At 43.8% G+C, this 17,857-nt stretch overlaps 2 protein-coding genes and 2 long non-coding RNA genes across 7 annotated transcripts; 2 read left to right on the forward strand and 2 right to left on the reverse strand.

Moving 5' to 3' along the window:
• Positions 1–6,977, forward strand: si:dkeyp-97b10.3 (uncharacterized). Of its 2 annotated transcripts, none has more exons than XM_057050720.1 (17): positions 1–396; positions 1,713–1,744; positions 2,867–2,899; positions 2,999–3,070; positions 3,197–3,226; positions 3,309–3,338; positions 4,187–4,228; positions 4,310–4,359; positions 4,430–4,482; positions 4,550–4,776; positions 4,857–5,116; positions 5,198–5,323; positions 5,410–5,545; positions 5,613–5,660; positions 5,727–5,789; positions 5,864–6,154; positions 6,252–6,977. In XM_057050720.1, the coding sequence occupies exons 1-17, from the start codon at positions 350–352 to the stop codon at positions 6,278–6,280; spliced, it is 1,569 nt and encodes a 522-aa protein (XP_056906700.1). In that variant the 5' UTR covers positions 1–349; the 3' UTR covers positions 6,281–6,977. The 2 variants fall into 2 exon arrangements, with proteins under 2 accessions (XP_056906700.1, XP_056906699.1); XM_057050719.1 differs by having other exon boundaries at positions 2–396; positions 4,307–4,359.
• On the reverse strand, positions 3,238–5,864 carry LOC130535597 (uncharacterized). The gene is made up of 2 exons (XR_008953176.1): positions 5,711–5,864; positions 3,238–5,616 (listed from the first exon to the last, which is right to left on the reverse strand). It is a non-coding gene; the product is annotated as an uncharacterized LOC130535597 (long non-coding RNA).
• On the reverse strand, positions 6,976–17,419 carry LOC130535596 (uncharacterized). Of its 3 annotated transcripts, none has more exons than XR_008953173.1 (5): positions 17,337–17,419; positions 9,509–11,808; positions 7,700–7,894; positions 7,463–7,544; positions 6,976–7,395 (listed from the first exon to the last, which is right to left on the reverse strand). It is a non-coding gene; the product is annotated as an uncharacterized LOC130535596 (long non-coding RNA). The 3 variants fall into 3 exon arrangements; XR_008953174.1 differs by lacking the exons at positions 9,509–11,808; positions 17,337–17,419 and adding an exon at positions 8,316–9,151 and having other exon boundaries at positions 6,976–7,242; positions 7,315–7,395; XR_008953172.1 differs by lacking the exons at positions 9,509–11,808; positions 17,337–17,419 and adding an exon at positions 8,316–9,145.
• Positions 10,177–14,315, forward strand: LOC130535590 (caspase a-like). Its single transcript, XM_057050722.1, is given in 11 exon segments — positions 10,177–10,330; positions 11,388–11,669; positions 11,754–11,812; positions 11,814–11,837; positions 11,927–12,103; positions 12,187–12,361; positions 12,364–12,426; positions 12,501–12,641; positions 12,893–13,002; positions 13,084–13,525; positions 14,009–14,315. Coding segments are annotated over 10 exon segments (1,146 nt in total). The 5' UTR covers positions 10,177–10,323; the 3' UTR covers positions 13,192–13,525; positions 14,009–14,315.
• Positions 17,420–17,857: the final 438 nt, after the last annotated feature.

Here is a 17,857-nt window from a genome sequence, read left to right on the forward strand (position 1 = left end):
AGAGCGCATTAGTTGCGCCAAAAGTGTCGATGCCATCAACAGCGAGCGTGGAGCCTCCAGCAGCTTTTTAAAACCTCTTCTTTGCTGCCCCACGACGCAGGAGCGATATCTGAAATGCTACAGCTGCATTTAAGCCGCGGCGCCGCTGCCCGCCGCCCCCTCGACACACTTTAATATCGCGCTTTTGTTTGGGAACCCAGATATTTTGGAAGGATCTGAAGTGGCGTCAAGTTCAGCCACGAGGGATCCGATTACCGCCCCTCCTGGCGCTTTGATTGGATCGTATTCAGGTGCTTCTCTTGCACAGGTGGCCAAACAGAGAGTGTAACGGAGCGCGTTTCCTGAAGGGATGGTGGCCATGGCGATCTGCGGGGCAGCCTGTCACCTGGAGGACGGGTAAGGCGCTCCTTTCTTTGTTTACATCCTTAAAAACACAATTTCCGACCGAAACCCGTCGACGAGGCCGCCTTTTGTTGCATTCGGCGCTTTTTTGGCGGTGATGAGTTTGTTGAAATTTCCCCGGATGCTGTGCGTCCGCACAGGAAGTGCGCCCCTTTGTTGCTGCCGTTTTCGGGCTCATCCAACGCTTCTGCTTGCGCGGTCTTGGACGAACACGTTTAGGATGCGGCCAGTGCGCAAAACCCAAGAAAACACGGCGCAGATATGCACAAAGGTGCGCGTCTTTTGTTTATCTGATGAGTCACCCTCAACGACGCACGTGTGTGTGTGTGTGTGTGTGTGTGTGGTGTGTGTGTGTGTGTGTGTGAACCCGCGCAATAAAGAGCCGACCGTGTAAAACGTGCAGTTAAAAACAAGTCGCTGTGTTGGCTTCACATGGGAAACTTCGTCAATTTCTCGATTTTCCTTGTTTATGTTGAATTAAAGACAATTCTGAGGCAGATCAACGCTGAGGATGGTCCCGGCACCCATGAATTGAACTGTGGTATGCAATATTTTGTCTCTGACTTCTGTGAACCGTGTTCTTTATTCCCCACCATGGAGTCACATGAATGACGTTCATGATAGAGAACATGCAAATGTGGACTTATGAGACCCGGAAGGGAGATTTATTGTCTCTTCGGTTTCAGTGTGAACATTTGAAACTTTCTGTTGAAGGAAGTGAAAGTTGTGGCTCTTTTATTGAGGAGGATCCACCAATCGGCTGTGCCCTAGTTCTCCAGGCGATGAGCTGATAGCTCAGTCGTGTTCCCTCACGTCCAGGCTCAGACTGGTTGCTCAGGTCTGACACAAACTATTCTTGGATGTGAGTCACTGTTTGTTGGATACACACGTTCCTGGAGAGCCAGGCGTGTAAATATGTGCAGAATTAGACGGTCTGTCTGAATTTGGGTTCATATCTTTCACTTAATAAAAGGCTCCTGATACAGGAGATGGGAAACGACACCTGGATCCTTATTTTGATGTTTTTGCTTTAGTATGACTAGAAACCGCCCAGTTCTGGTTGGATCCTGGATTTGACCTGTTTTGTCTAGCTGTAAACCCGCGTCGCTGTGTTCTTCCTCGTCCTTCAGCACCATGCGTAGGTGCTGGAGGTGGAAGGAAGCCAGGCTCATCCACCTTTCCTGCTTTCTTTAGGGGGTTTTTGGATTATAAAAAAGCAGCGGATCACAGCTGCTCTCCTCACTAATCTGTGTTTTATGGCCTCAGAACCTGTGAAGCGCATATTGTTTATTGCCTTCTCTCCTCTGCAGAGACGGAGACGTCCCCGCTCCAGAACACAAAGGTAACCCCAGCCTGCTTTCACTCCTGCAGCCCATCACACATCCTGACTTTAAATTCCTCTTTCATCTCAGCTGCTCTTTTTGCAGCTCTATTTATCTTTTATCAATACAAATATCTGCCTTAATTGCATAGATGGTCATAATGCAACAAAATCACATCTGATTTCTACTTTTTTCCATTTTTGGGATGTTTCTTGTGCAACAACTCAACGCTATTAAATGTGTTTGTGCAGTCAGAGCAGCAGTTTAATCTTTAGTGGTGGGAGATAAGTCTTCAAGAGAGGACAGAATAAGAGGCTTTTGACCTCTGGATGGACCCAAACACACCAGTGTGTGTCACAGTGGCGTCAGCATCTCGTGTGAGGATGCTCCTCTGCTGCAGGTCCTGGCAGGATTGTAAAGGTAGAAAAGGGAATATCAATGAAAGGCCTGCAGAACAGCCCTTTTGGTGCCAAAAAGCTGTTTTTGCCTCTTTATTCTCTTGACTTTATGGTGTGTCGACACCAGCAGATGGCGGGCCACAAACGTCCATCTCATCAATTCGTTCAAACCACAAACTTATGTTTGTGCCTGTGTGTTGGTGTGTTTGCTCTCCAGCTTGTTTGTCATCCTGATGAAAGGAAGCAGCCATGCCAGACAGAAGAGGGAGGCCTGCTGGCAGCGGCAGACAGAGATATTGGCCACGGGAGGCCTGCGTGGACGAGGAGGGAGAGAAAAATGGAGGGGAGAGATTGATGAGGGAGGTGCAGGACAGCAGCATCTGCTTGTTTGTCTGAGATTAAACTGTGGGCCACAGAAGATGAGCTGCAGCCATTAGACAGCCGGACGCTCGGCCAGGGAGCCCAGAGGAGAAGAGGCTCCCCTGGAGTTTGGACGTGGGCCCCATAAGGGTGTAAACACTGGGGACAGAGGTCAGAAACTCTGCTAGATGAGTTTAGAAGGACTGATACTTGGGATCTGAGCTCTTCCTGCTCGGGAGACTCAGACGTGGAACTTCGCGACCGCATCGAAGGCTCAGCGACGCTGTCGGCTCAGCCGAGTTTATGCAGACGAGCACGAGTTAGAGATGCAGTAGTAAGAAAAGGAGGAAATGCACTAAACTCTGCACGACCTGTTTGTTTCAGATAATCCGACTGAAAGCGAAAGCAGCAGCTCAGGTAAGAAGCAGCCACGTGTCAAAATGGCCGTTTGTGTGTTATGTTAATCTGCTGAAAAACGGCTGATTTACTTCGTGCATCTTTATTTGGATTCACCAGAGAATGCGGGACCGTCCACTGATGACAGCTCAGGGGAGGAGGAGGAGGAGGAGGAGGAGGATGATGATTATGGTGAGGAAAGAGAATCTTAGCATAGATGTCAGTAGTTTATACGCAGATCTTTAACTGAACCTTCCATTTTATATGCTCATAAGCTAACTGGTAGCAGCATTTTTACGTTCTCACCTTCTTCCTCAGATCCTTCTGCTGTGAAGGGAGAAGATGAAGGTATCAAAGCCTCAGTGTTGCTTTTTAATCACCATTTATGGTTTTATAACAGTTTAATTGTTTTACTTTGTGTCCTTGGCAGACGAGGCCAGTGCAGAGGAGGCTCATCATGGTGAGTTCGAGACGGGTGAGGTGTAAAACCAACTGAAGCAACTTGTTGATCTCGAAAGGAACAGCTTTGTTAGCTTAGAGCAGAGGTGTCGAACTCAAAACCTTTTGATATGGACCCAAACTAGTTTTGCTCAACAACTGAACATGGAACAAGCAAAGCTTGTATACAGCTTATATACAATATATAATTTATTATTGCACACATGCAAAATCAAAATTCTAATTAAAACACATCACTGGCATTCATTTCTTCTCTTTTGCCATTGTAAGTTAATCTAATGCCTTTTCATCTCTTCTTTCTGGCGCCTTTGAGTCATTTCCAGGCGTTTGTGCTCGTCTTGGTGTTTTAGTGTCATGTTGTTCTCCTTGTAATGCTCGTTGGCTCCACATACCAGACAGACAGGTCCGTCTTTTACATATCTAAACAGATATTCCGCCTCCTACCTGTTCAGAAAGGTCCTATTTTCTGCCTTTCCTTTAACCATTCAGAGGGGTAGAATTAGCATGAGCAAATAAGGTCGCTATGACTACTTCCTCTCTTGGCGGCTGGCAAGCCACAAACAGGTGCATTACCACCACCCACTGATGTGGATTTTCACTCTAAAACCCCAGCGGAGAATTCTGTATTTGTAGTATTGGCACATGCGCTTTAAGCGATAATAGCGGTGGGCCAGCTCTAACAGTCAGTTGGTATGGTTTTGCGGGCCAAATTTGGCCCATGGGCCAGAGTTTGACACCTATGGCTTAGAGCTTCAGCACCATTTAATGTATTTCCTCATTAATTCCCCAAATGTCTGCTGGTGCCAGAGGTCAATATACAATATTTTAAAAATGTCTTCTATCTTTCAGCACCTCCTCCTGGACCTGAGGCACAAACTTCAAATGGGAAAGGTTAGCTAAAGTTTGAAATTAAAACAAACAATTCAGGTTATATCCTGTCACTCATGGTTTGATTGTTTGAAACTCCAGCAGATGAGATGCACTTCAGATTATGCTGTGAAAAATGCAAATCCGTCCAGCAGGTGAGCTCAGAACCTCCAGCTGGCTCTGATATTTTTAAATCTGACGTTTTGCTCTTCTTTGCCACGGCAGAGTCATGGCAGTGAGCTCGTCACCCCGAGGAGGACCTCTAAAGGACAGCTACAGTGGGTGGACACCTGTGTGCATGTTGGTGGTGCACGTGCAGCGTCAGTGACTGTGTGTGTGTTTTAGGGTGCAGCTGGAAGGAGAGGGGACGTATGAGTGTTCCGTCACCGGTTTGGTGTTTGAAGCGGCCGAGCCGGTCCTCGTGCGCTACTCGGTCTTGTCTTGGTCCAGGTTCAGCACGTTTCTTCAGGACTCGTGGAAATTCGCCGGGCCCATCTTTAACGTGGAGACGGTGAACAAGGACGCGTCCGTCCTGAAGTCCATCCAGTTTCCTCACTCCATCTGCCTCGCAGGTGAGTCTCCCCCCCCCCCCCCGTCCTGTGTCTGCTGCTCAGAAGGCAAATCTTGGTTTTTCCTCTTTGCTGCTGCACAGATCCTGAAAATGAGATGAAATTCAGCGTCCTGCACGTGAAGAACAGCCAACCGCTCATCGAGCCCACGGCGGACCACTCGGGCAGCCACGTCAAGTGGAACGTGACCTCCCTGTCGCCCGTGGGCCCGATCGTCCAGGCCAGCCGTTCCGTAGAACATCACGGGGTGGTTCTGGTCTACAAGCAGCTGGGTGGCAACGGCAACAACCACCACCACAGCTTTCATGTCTACCTGGCGACCAACAGCTCGTCCGACATCAAGGTAGAAGCGAGACCAGTGAGGAAGTCCTAAAATCTGCTCGTTACGTTATTGACTCGGGTCTCATCTCGTCCTGTGAACCAGGACGTCAGCAAACAGGTTCGAGGCTACAAGAACCGCTACATTCTGATCGAGAAGCCGCCCACCTGTAAACTGGATGAGGGGGCGTACCGCCTCATAAGCGAGCCGGAGGGTGAGATCAGACCTCAGGTGCGGCTCCTCGCGGAATTTCATTAAACCGCCGGTCGACTTGCCCTCGTTTTCCCAACATTCGCACGTTTGCTTTTCGCCTGCAGGAGCTGAAATTCACCCTGGCGGTGACGAAGATGAAGGGGTACTTCGAGGCCTTCTTCGAGCAGGCCCCGCCTTTCAAACTGTCCCTGGTGGACACGTGCACTGAGGAGACGGTGTGGTCGGCCACCATCAGAGACGGTACGGCTGTCTATGCTCGCCTTCCCTGGCAACAGGGCTCTGAAGGTGTTGTTTGCTTCCCTTTCAGGAGACTGTGTGGACAACACAGAAAGGAGGCAGAGGAAAAGGCCTGCGTGTGAGTTTCTTGGCATTTTTTAAACTCATTTTCTGACTGATTCGCCTCACATTTGTCTCTCTGAAGCCCGGCAGAGGAGCAACAGTCCCTCGGAGGATCACAAAAGACCTCGATGGTCGGACCAGACGGGTAACTCTCTGCACCTCGATGGTATCGATCAAAGCCCGAGCGGCGTCAGAATGATGTACCTGTGTGGTTTGTAGACGGTTCAAAGACGGCAATGAGTCAGAGCCAGGATATGACTGACAAGCAGCTCCTGCAGCTGGCCAAGCGGCTCGGGAAGGAGTGGAAGCAGGTGGCCATCTACCTGGACTTGGACTCCAAGGATCTGGACACCATTCAGGCAGCGGAGAAAGATGTGACCATGCAGAAGCTGCAGATGTTGGTGAAGTGGAAGGGAAGGCAGCCGCCGGGGAAGGCAACTGCGTTTTACCTGTGGCAGAGCGTGAGGGAACTGGATGACCTTCCAAATGAGGTCCATCAAACACTTGAAGGTAATGAACCTCATTTATACTGGCCATAAAGAGTTAAAATGGGGCCCACATGTACAAACTGCGTAACAATTTAAGAATTCTTTTGTTCTCTTTACAGACTTTATAAAAGCCCAAACATTTAAGTGAGTCCACTTAAACTGATGGATGGGGAAACTGTTGCTTCCATGATGGGGAAGAAGATTAAATCTCAGGAATCTAAAGTTTAGCCAGTCAACTTTTATCCTGTGGACATGATTCCTGATCCATTTATTGGAATTTTACTCATTTCAGAACTTGAAGCTTCTGGGAGATTGATAGCATTCCGCCTCACCCTGGTCTAAAATGACCAAAAGAGCCAAACTGGAGGTCAGAAACATACCCAGTAGCTAATTATGTAGCTGTTGTAGGTGCTGCAGTGTTGAAACTGCAAAAAAAAAAAAAAAGTTTTAAAAACTCATTTGCCATTACATTCCAAATAAAGGACCGATTTTCACGTCCTTGTGCACAGTTTTGTAGATAAGCTTTCAAAAGAAAAAACTCATGAGTCTTATTTTGTCTAAGCTAACAGAGTTTCATAATCATGTTAATGACTCTGACCTCAGTTAAAACAGATGTGTTTGGTACAAGCTTCTTCTGCAGCATCAGAATTGGATCCACGGCTGAATTTTCAGGGCTGCTGACAGCCTTTGGTAAAATTCTGCCATGCATCCAGAACACTATTCAGGAAATGGCCAAGATGGCATCTGGAATGCTGCCTTTTCTTTGTTTTTGCAGCTTTTTGTTGTGTCCTTTTTTGCACTTGCTCAGGCCTGTTTTTTTATTTAAATAAAGGAAAAAAACCCTTGATTGCTTATTTCTTTAACCCTTGTCAAAACCACAATTATCACATTAAATACATGTAATAATTGTGTTACATAAGTGGGTACAGCCTGCAGAAGCTTAGACCTGATCACTGGTAAGTTGCACTGTACTTAATTGCTTAGTGACGGTAGTGGAGGATCAGGGAAGGTGTGATGGCTGTTACCTGCGATGACTTTGACACTTCAGGGATCTCCTCATCTACCGGCACACACAGCCTATCAATGGTGACCCAATGCAGCTCTCTGGAACTGAAGCAAAACCCTCAGATGTAGTTTATTTTAGGGACAACAGGCCTATTTTTGGCTTCTTTGTGTGCTGACCTGATCTTTCTTCTCATCGCCCCTGGTCTCCCTTCCTTGTAAAGGCGACTCATGTACTATTCTCCACTTGTTCTAACAAACCTAAAAGTAGAGCAACAGAGACGTGTAATAAATGTCTAATATTTAATGTCTGCACCTTCAGCAGTACCTTTGAACTGGGTCTGAAGGCGTTCTGAGAGGTTGTGGTAAAAATCCTGCACACACACTCACAATTCATCAGCCACCGTGTCCTGAGAAAGACAATTGGATCAGCTTTATGTATCATTTTAAAAATGTAAATATATTGTTCGCACATCTTCCTCTCTCTGCAGTCTGGAAAGGTAAATGACAGCTGTAACATCTGGCAGACAGACAGAAGGGGGACACTGGTGGCAGATTGACTCACCTCTCAGCAAGTGCCCAGTCTTCTTGAATCTGCTTTTGTTTCTCTCGTTGATTCTCCTCTCTCCAGCACTTTGAGCACAGGCCTCGCCAAGCCTGGTTGCCATAAACCCACATCCTTTCGTGCAGAGCAGCTCTGATTGGTCCACATGGATCGCACGCCGCTGATTTATCATCTCTATCGGGTTAAGGAGATTGTCTGTTTGAGCCGAGAAGAGAGCGGTCAGAACTTAACCAAGACATTATATTGTGTGAACAATTACACCGTCTCGATTCTGGCTCATTTAAACTGTATCAAGGAAAAAGACTGATATATTGCTGGCTAAATTATTACTGAGTAATAGATAATTACCAGCTACCTACATCGGAATATAAAAATAATACAACACAAGCATGTCCCTTTAAACTTTAATACCCAACCATTTCAAAACGTTAAAGCAAATACCGTAAGAGTATTTACACAGTGCAAAATCCTCAAGAGCGTGCTGTCTTACAGTTAGCAGTACATGTTTACCTAAGCTAGTTTCAGAGCTAATCCCAGCTAGAAAATGTCACGAGCTAAATTATCGTTATGGTCATGAAAATGTCCAGTTAACCAGCGCGGATTTGTGTGAACATACATTTTTACTCGCTGTAGTGTATACCAACACTCATTAACCCAATTAACCGCCCAGCTCATATGCAGTGAATTTAACTCTTTAGCCAGGCAGCTAACTTTGCCCCACCGCCATTTCTGTGGTTCCCCTCTGGTTAGATAGTCGTTTGGCGCCGACTAGCGGCCACTTGTTGCAACAACCTACAGTACTTCAACTATAAATTCTATTCTCCACCAGTAGATTGGGTCTGATTTTGACATTTGGCGACGACACAAAAAGTCTTCCAAGGCAGCACTCCTGTAATGTGATGGTGTTTTTCATATGAAATCATAATTTCACATCATGTAGAGCTGACCAAACGAGCAAACCCAAGCAAAAAATAAAAAAATAAAAATCAGTAACTGCATATTTGTAATGCATATCTGAATATCTAAATCAAGCATGTCACAACCAAGTCCTCAACGACCACAATCTTTCTGTTCTACCAGGTTGCATTCAATGGAATAGATAATCCAGATGGATTGTGGCCCATAAGGACTGTGTTTGGACATACCTGATCTAAAAAGAAAACCAGAATTGAACGCAATGTGCATCGTTAAAGAAACTAATGAAAAACATGGGGGCAACTTCAAAAAGTTCTTGTCTTTGCGGCGCTGTAGTACAAATGTCCGTCATATTGTCAACAATAACATCGGTCAATGTGCTGATGCATATGAACAGCAAATACAATGATCATAGGTTTTGATCGCACAGTTATTGTCTGAGCCAAAAAACATATCATTTTCACACAATTATTACATATAATTTATTATGGATGTATAAAATCCTATGAGCGTCTCGAATCTGAGGTTTTATGGCATTTCACCCCCTCGGATTTTCTTTGTGTGTGTTTTTTTTTTAAAAAAAACAGTTCCACACCAATACATTTAATGAAAAAAAATCAACAAGTACATAACCTTTAAAAGTATCTCTTCGTCATTATATAGTTTTTAAATATATTCAATATTTATTGTTGAGCTACCAGTTATATGACCATGGAGTAACTTAGACTTTGACTGCTAAAGACGTCTTTTGTCGAGTTTTATTTCCCTCGATATCCTCCAGACAAGCACACATGTACGCACGCAGACACAAATACAAATGTAAATGATACTAGTGATCTTAAAATCAGTCTAATTGATGTGAACCAGTCAGAATAAAGACGACAAACAACTTACACGCGCTGTTGCAGGAACATACACGACCTGTCTCTTTGCCCAACATGTGCATCTAATTGCAATTAGCTTGAACAATCGGATGGAGTGACAGCAGAGGGAGCCAATCACATTGGCGTTAGCGAGAACCTAGCAGAGCCAATCAGAGGGCGATATTTCGGTTAGGGGCGGGACGTCCAGCAGAAACCGACTGTTAACCCTTTGTGTGCCATTAAGCTTGATTAAACAAATGTTGGTAGGGACGTGTCTCTAGAGACAACCCTACTCAATCCTACGCATCTGTTCTGATTATTTCTGATTTTGTTTTATGCACAAAATGATACTTGGAGTACATATCAGTGACTTCTTGTGCGCGCATATATAACAATTCTCCATCCATGAAACACAATTTTTAATAATACAATTTTAATGAAATAAATTAATAAAATGCCGATTTATTTTAATAATAATATAATTTTAATAATACAATTGACAGGAATAAAGAACAGTTTACCCAAGATTAATGAATTAAACACATACAGAAGTTCAAGAGTACTTTATTGATCCCTTTAGGGGGTGTCCATCAGGGAAATTAGCAAGTTTAAGAAATAATAAATATGTGACTTAACCCATGAGACATATTTCATGTAAGAACAGGCGTAAAGGTCACTCCTACATTACCCGGAAGCTGCTGTGGAACCCAACATCTGTAAAGCGGCAGAAAAAAGGAGAAGTTGTGCAGAAACTTTTCCACTGGCAGAATAATCAACAACAGCCCCAAACGCTTTAAGATTTGAAATTTTATCGTGGAGATTCACGGATCCACTGATTTCTGAGAAATGGAAGGTAGGTGATGGCAGGTCGCGATATGCGAAAACTTTAATCTTAATCCAGATTAAGAATCCTGCTGAAATCTCTTAACTGTCACTGTAAAGGGTCCCTATCATGAATGTACTGAAGAGAGTGATACGATCATTTCAACAAAAAAGTTGGTGTTTTGTTTAAAAGTATGAATAAAATGTGACTTTTACCGCGTTTTCTCCCAAGACGTGTTGAGTTTCACTTTCGTTTATAAAATTCGGTTATTTCTGTAGCAATTCTCTATGCCTTGTATACAGTATATCTCTAAGAGAGACGAGACGAGTGTATCCTTTATATTGATTTAATCCACACACGCAAGTACTTCCCAAGCACGTAAAACATCGGCACATTGGTTCCCCTTATTGGTTCCTACCAATATTCCTACAATTTCGACCAGAAGCTTTGAATACCGTAGCAACTGGAACGGACAAGCAGGATTTAGAAAACATCGCTATTTATTCACAACACTCTGATCTCGTTGGATTTTGGATTTCAATATGCTGACTGTGGTTGAGGTGGATACCAGAAGGACGAAGGGAAAATGTCGTATAATGTAAGAGTTGCAAAGCTCCTTTAATCATTTATAGAGGCCTCAACGCCGTTGTTTGATCACATAACTGGATGAGTCCAGCGTGGAGATAATGCCACATGCCTTTCATACAATAATGATTCGCCATCACTTCGGAAGGAATTAATTTATTTGCTATTTTATCTGATGCGAGGCCATAAAATAACAGTCACATCTAAGAGCTCCAAAGCTCAATTATATGCAAAATAAAAGGGGGAAAAACACCCCTTTATTTTTTCCAGGAAATGAAGCGATGCAACAGGTTTAACTCTGTTTCAGAAATATATAAAGGTTTTACTTTAAGTAAATGAGAGGCCATTGATACATTAAAAAATGCATTGGCTACATTTCAAATTTGGTTTAACTCCAAAGGAGGTGATTACTGATTTTTGCTGCCATCATAGTCACGTATGTGAGGTGCTTGTTTAAGGTTTGAGCCAAAAAGTGTAGAATAATCTGAATTCCCTCTTCCAGGCCAGCTGAACAGCATCAGGCCCATGTTTGTGGAGAAGGTCTCCACCCAGATGATCAACCAGCTCCTGGATGACATCTTTATGGACGGCATCGTCAGCGAGACCGAGAAAGAGGCCATCACTGAGGAGAGTAACATCAGATCCGATAAGGCACGACGGCTCATCGACTCGGTGAGGAAAAAGGGGGAGAGAGCCTGCAAGAAAATGATCTCTCACATTCAGAGCAGAGACCCTGAGCTTTCTGCAGTGCTGGGTCTGTCCTGTGGTCATCCTGCTCCACCAGGTGAGCTCAGAGGTCAGCTGGAGAGCCCCGCATGACACCTTATTTCAAACTGACAGAATCGTTTCCTTCCGTTTTCAACCGCAGAGCCCCAGATGGAAGGTCAAGGGTCATCTTCAAGTCCCCCATCAATCGATGTGTTCTGGACGAGAGAAACAGAGCGACAAAAGCGTGAGCGAGCTCTAAAAAACAAGATTTAACCCCACAAAATTACAAAAGTTTCACCTGGCAATCACTCTCTTCTTTTACAATCATTTCAGGTCTACCCTGGGACCAGAGAGGCCATCAACAATCGGGTGGCTCTGGTAATTACTAACATCACCTTCATGAATCAGCGTTTGAACCGAGAAGGTGCCAAGAAAGACGAGGAGAACATGGAGACGCTGCTCAAAGGTCTCGGGTACGAGGTGGTGAAATACAGAAACCTCACAGGACAGGTAGGTGGTGCAAATGAGATTAAGCATCTTCGTGTCTGTTTCCACGTCTGTTTCCACGTCTGATCGTACTGGTGTCATCACAGGCGATTGAAGACGCCGTCATTGATTTCTCGAAACGCCCCAAACTCAAAGACACGGACAGCGTGGTGGTGGTGATCATGTCTCATGGGAGACTGGGAGTTGTTGCGGGGGTCAGCACCCAGAGCGAGACGTTTGAAGATGACCACTTCTCCCTGGACAAAATCTACAGGCATCTGGCCCAGAGGACTGTCCGGCGCTGCTCAACAAACCCAAGATCATCATCATCCAGGCCTGCAGAGGAGGTGATGACCCTCTCAGCTCACGGTAACCCGACGGTGCTGCTCCTAACTTTAAAAATGACTCGCTTGTGCTTCAGATGAAAGCGGAGAAATCATTTTTAATGACCAGCACCCGCCCGAGAACCCTCCTGTGAGTGATGATGCGAACATCCAGGAAGACGCGATACGGATCGAACACAAGGAAAAAGACTTTATTTGGCTTCTCAGCTGCACTCCAGGTGAGTTAGTGTGAAGGACATCAGTACAGGTGGAAGTAAAAGTATATAAATCATTAAAAGGCCGATAAAGGAGCTCTTCATCATCAATGGCGCCAAATACTGAAGTTAGAAAAGTTTCACAGCAATAAACTGAAGCAAAAATAAACGTTAATATTCAATTATTTTAGGGTGTGTCGGTTAGTAAAGAACAACTCAAAATATTAACTGTTGATTATTATTTTTGGACATTCTCTGCTAACGTCTCCGTCCAGATACCGTTTCGTATCGAGCTCTCGCCAAAGGGTCGTTCCTGGTCCAGGTCCTCGTGGACGTGTTTAAGGCCTCGGCGGAAAGAGACGACCTGGAAGAGCTGTTCAGAAAAGTATGTTTCCCAGCTGAATGTCGGCCGTGCCGATGAAACGACGCTCATTTTTGCTTTGTGGACCGTCTGACCCAAACGCAGGTGCAGCATCGCTTCGAAGACTTTCCCATTGGCAACAGGAGGCAGATGCCGACCAGGGACAGGTGCACCCTGACCAAGCGCTTCTACTTCTACCCAGGCCTCATCTGATGTCAGGACGGCATCACCGGGAATCATTTTAAAGGAAATAACATGTTTCACATGCCCACAGTAGCTTGACTGCTCTGAATTATTTTACATTTTTTTGGTCCCTTGTCTGTAGCCGACAGCTGAACCTGAAAAATCTTTATGGTTGTGGTGAAAAAGGCAGAAACAAACAGGAAACTGTCACATTTAGTGCTGCAAACGTTCCCAGAAAGATGAGTAGAGAGTAAACTGTGAGCCATTTTTACAGAAATGCCTTGATGACATTTAAAATGCTGGTGACCGCATCTGTTGGTTTCAGCTCAAACTTCTCAACAAGTTTCAGCTAAACACCAGAACGGTGTGTAGTATCTGACCCGTTCTATGCAGGCTTTACGTCTGTAAGGCCGCAATGTGTTTAACTGCCAACCTAAGCACAATATCAGGACATCCTCCACATGTGTGTCCGGTGTCCTACTTCCTTCTACAGGAGCCTGTGGGCCCCTGGTACCTCTCACTAGGAGGATGTATATCATGAAGCATCTCCACTATTCCCTTTTTTGGTCATAACTGAACAATTCACCATTGAGTTGACCATACGGTATAGCGTGAGGTCATCAGAAAAGAATGTGTTTACTCGACTCTATAAGAAGGAGGTATCGAGGTAGACTCCCCGGAGTTCTTCACCATCGGGACCTCGAGACCTCCCTCGGACAATCTGCAGTGTTCGATTGATGCCTGACTGTTCTCTCCAATAAACATCTTTGATAACCAAGTCGGTGTCTGCGAAGTTTCCTTCCTCATCAACACATCTCGGCTACCACCAGGAGAAGATTCACAACAGGTGTCGCTGCTGTTTGAGGAGATTGTGTGATGACGTCAATAATTTGCTGACACAGAAATACAGGAGTTAGTCCTGAGTGTTTTAAATGGATATTAACAAGTCAAAACGATCAGATATATGATGCATTAGTCTATATACACTTTAGCGAACTGTCCAAATCATCTTTTCCTGACTGACATCATCAACATTTGAGTCAACGCCTCAGAAAGATAAACAAAATGCAGAGAAAAAGTAAAATTAAAATTAGCTATAAAGATGACAGATTTTATTGGACTGTGATGAAATAAATGCTGTCTGCTGTGGAGGACGATGTCTCTTCATTCTTTTTCTTTTGCACTGATGGTAGGAATGTCTAGTTTTTGAGGTTTGGGTCAACCCAAACCTTTAATAAGCTACATCATGTTCTCTGGTGCTGCAAATTGTTCCAGAGAGAAGTTAAATAAATGGGTTTAAAAACACTAGAGATCTGCCTGTACAGCACAAAATGGACATTACAGCAGGATAATGTTCTAACTGGAAGCTGGAATGGAGCAGGGCGGGTTTTTACAGGTCATGTGGGAATGTTTTCATTCACTTTTGGAAATATCATTTCATCGACGACACTCATTTTTTGCAGCACCACACATTCACAGAAGAGCAACTCATGCTAAAAACACCTCCGTCTATCCCCCCACCCCCAGCCCCACGTAGAACGTTTCGTACAGTGCGTAACGCAGCTGGGCGCTAAACATGGAATCACTGCATTCAAGAAACCGGAAACGGTGACTTTTTTCTTTTTTTTCTCTTTTTCTCCCCCGTTCCCATGTGACCATGGCGGAGGTTCAGGACAGCGTCCCCCCAACGATGGAAGCGATTACAACACCCAGAATCACGCAGCATATTATGATCATTATCTTCTTCTGTGGAGTGTTTACCACGAGGGGCAGACGGTCGTCCGACGCAGCAGAGGAACAGAGGAAAACACATTAGAGCAATGAGTCCGGCTTTGTTTGTGCGCTTGAAGCGATCAGCGCAAAATACAGCTGGGAACGACTGAAACGGTTTTACTGGTTCTGGGGGGAACCATTTGGAGTCTCCCGCTGCTGCATTTTGCTGCTCACGCATGCAAAAGCAGACAAATCACTTAAAGTTCAAAGCATGTGCGTGCGAATGGGAAAACGATTAATTTAAGCCTGTTTGCAGAGCCAAAGAAGGTACAGTGGGAGAATTCTTACATGATTAATTATAATTATAAATCCTTGGCACGAAATGATGCCTGTTTTATTTTTAGGATGTTTGAAAACGGAGGTGTGGAAGGCACACCCGGCTTCTGTCATGTGTTCTCCCATAAATATTTGCCATGTTGAGGAAGACCAATCATGCAGAAAAGCTTGATGAGCATTTGGGCTGCATCTGGGTTTAAAGATCTTTTCATTTTATTATGAAAACCAACATAGTGACTCTAAATGAAAGCAATTTAAGTTCTCCACATGACAGATCAATATCCAGCATTGAAGCCCTGTAAATATTTAAGGAATAGATAGACAAGACTTTGGAATAAATGACCAATAATCCCTTTAGAGGAGACCAGTGAAGAGAGGAAGACCAAAGTGAAGAGGTCAGAAATAAAGAAGACCAAAGTGGAGATTTATGGAGGTTGAGAAAGGGAACATAAAGTTTGGAAAGGAGGCGAGGAGAACAGCTGGATCTCTATCGGGTTAAGGAGATTGTCTGTTTGAGCCGAGAAGAGAGCGGTCAGAACTTAACCAAGACATTATATTGTGTGAATAATTACACCGTCTCGATTCTGGCTCATTTAAACTGTATCAAGGAAAAAGACTGATATATTGCTGGCTAAATTATTACTGAGTAATAGATAATTACCAGCTACCTACATCGGAATATAAAAAAATACAACACAAGCATGTCCCTTTAAACTTTAAAACCCAACCATTTCAAAACGTTAAAGCAAATACCGTAAGAGTATTTACACAGTGCAAAATCCTCAAGAGCGCGCTGTCTTACAGTTAGCAGTAAATGTTTACCTAAGATAGTTTCAGAGCTAATCCCAGCTAGAAAATGTCACAAGCTAAATTATCGTTATGGTCATGAAAATGTCCAGTTAACCAGCGCGGATTTGTGTGAACATACATTTTTACTCGCTGTAGTGTATACCAACACTCATTAACCCAATTAACCGCCCAGCTCATATGCAGTGAATTTAACTCTTTAGCCAGGCAGCTAACTTTGCCCCACCGCCATTTCTGTGGTTCCCCTCTGGTTAGATAGTCGTTTGGCGCCGACTAGCGGCCACTTGTTGCAACAACCTACAGTACTTCAACTATAAATTCTATTCTCCACCAGTAGATTAGGTCTGATTTTGACATTTGGCGACGACACAAAAAGTCTTCCAAGGCAGCACTCCTGGAATGTGATGGTGTTTTTCATATGAAATCATAATTTCACATCATGTAGAGCTGACCAAACGAGCAAACCCAAGCAAAAAAAAAAAAAAAAATTTAAAGAATCAGTAACTGCATATTTGTAATGCATATCTGAATATCTAAATCAAGCATGTCACAACCAAGTCCTCAACGACCACAATCTTTCTGTTCTACCAGGTTGCATTCAATGGAATAGATAACCCCGATGGATTGTGGCCCATAAGGACTGTGTTTGGACATACCTGATCTAAAAAGAAAACCAGAATTGAACGCAATGTGCATCGTTAAAGAAACTAATGAAAAACATGGGGGCAACTTCAAAAAGTTCTTGTCTTTGCGGCGCTGTAGTACAAATGTCCGTCATATTGTCAACAATAACATCGGTCAATGTGCTGATGCATATGAACAACAAATTCAATGATCATAGGTTTTGATCGCACAGTTATTGTCTGAGCCAAAAAGCATATTTTCACACACAATTATTACATATAATTTATTATGGATGTATAAAATCCCATGAGCGTCTCGAATCTGAGGTTTTATGGCATTTCACCCCCTCGGATTTTCTTTTTTTTTTTTTAAAAACAAACAAAACAGTTCCACGCCAATACATTTAATGGAAAAAAAATCAACAAGTACATAACCTTTAAAAGTATCTCTTCGTCATTATATAGTTTTTAAATATATTCAATATTTATTGTTGAGCTACCAGTTATATGACCATGGAGTAACTTAGACTTTGACTGCTAAAGACGTCTTTTGTCGAGTTTTATTTCCCTCGATATCCTCCAGACAAGCACACATGTACGCACGCAGACACAAATACAAATGTAAATGATACTAGTGATCTTAAAATCAGTCTAATTGATGTGAACCAGTCAGAATAAAGACGACAAACAACTTACACGCGCTGGTGCAGGAACATACACGACCTGTCTCTTTGCCCAACATGTGCATCTAATTGCAATTAGCTTGAACAATCGGATGGAGTGACAGCAGAGGGAGCCAATCACATTGGCGTTAGCGAGAACCTAGCAGAGCCAATCAGAGGGCGATATTTCGGTTAGGGGCGTGACGTCCAGCAGAGACCGACTGTTAACCCTTTGTGTGCCATAACGCTTGATTAAACAAATGTTGGTAGGGACGTGTTTCTAGAGACAACCCTATCTGTTCTGATTATTTCTGATTTTGTTTTATGCACAAAATGATACTTGGAGTACATATCAGTGACTTCTTGTGCGCGCATATATAACAATTCTCCATCCATGAAACACAATTTTTAATAATACAATTTTAATTAAATAAATTAATAAAAATGCCGATTTATTTTAATAATAATATAATTTTCATAATACAATTGACAGGAAAAGAACAGTTTACCCAAAATTAATGAATTAAACACATACAGAAGTTCAAGAGTGTCTTG

Source organism: Takifugu flavidus, chromosome 12 (genome assembly GCF_003711565.1).
Source record: "Takifugu flavidus isolate HTHZ2018 chromosome 12, ASM371156v2, whole genome shotgun sequence".
In the NCBI taxonomy this organism is placed as follows: Eukaryota; Metazoa; Chordata; class Actinopteri; order Tetraodontiformes; family Tetraodontidae; genus Takifugu; species Takifugu flavidus.

Bases quoted from the DNA above. Each gene is read 5' to 3' on its own strand.
- si:dkeyp-97b10.3 (XM_057050719.1), top strand. From the start codon at position 350: ATGGTGGCCATGGCGATCTGCGGGGCAGCCTGTCACCTGGAGGACGG. The intron at 3,227-3,308 runs GTATCAAAGCCT...TGTCCTTGGCAG, and splicing joins TGTGAAGGGAGAAGATGAAG to ACGAGGCCAGTGCAGAGGAG. The intron at 5,546-5,612 runs GTACGGCTGTCT...CTTCCCTTTCAG, and splicing joins GTCGGCCACCATCAGAGACG to GAGACTGTGTGGACAACACA.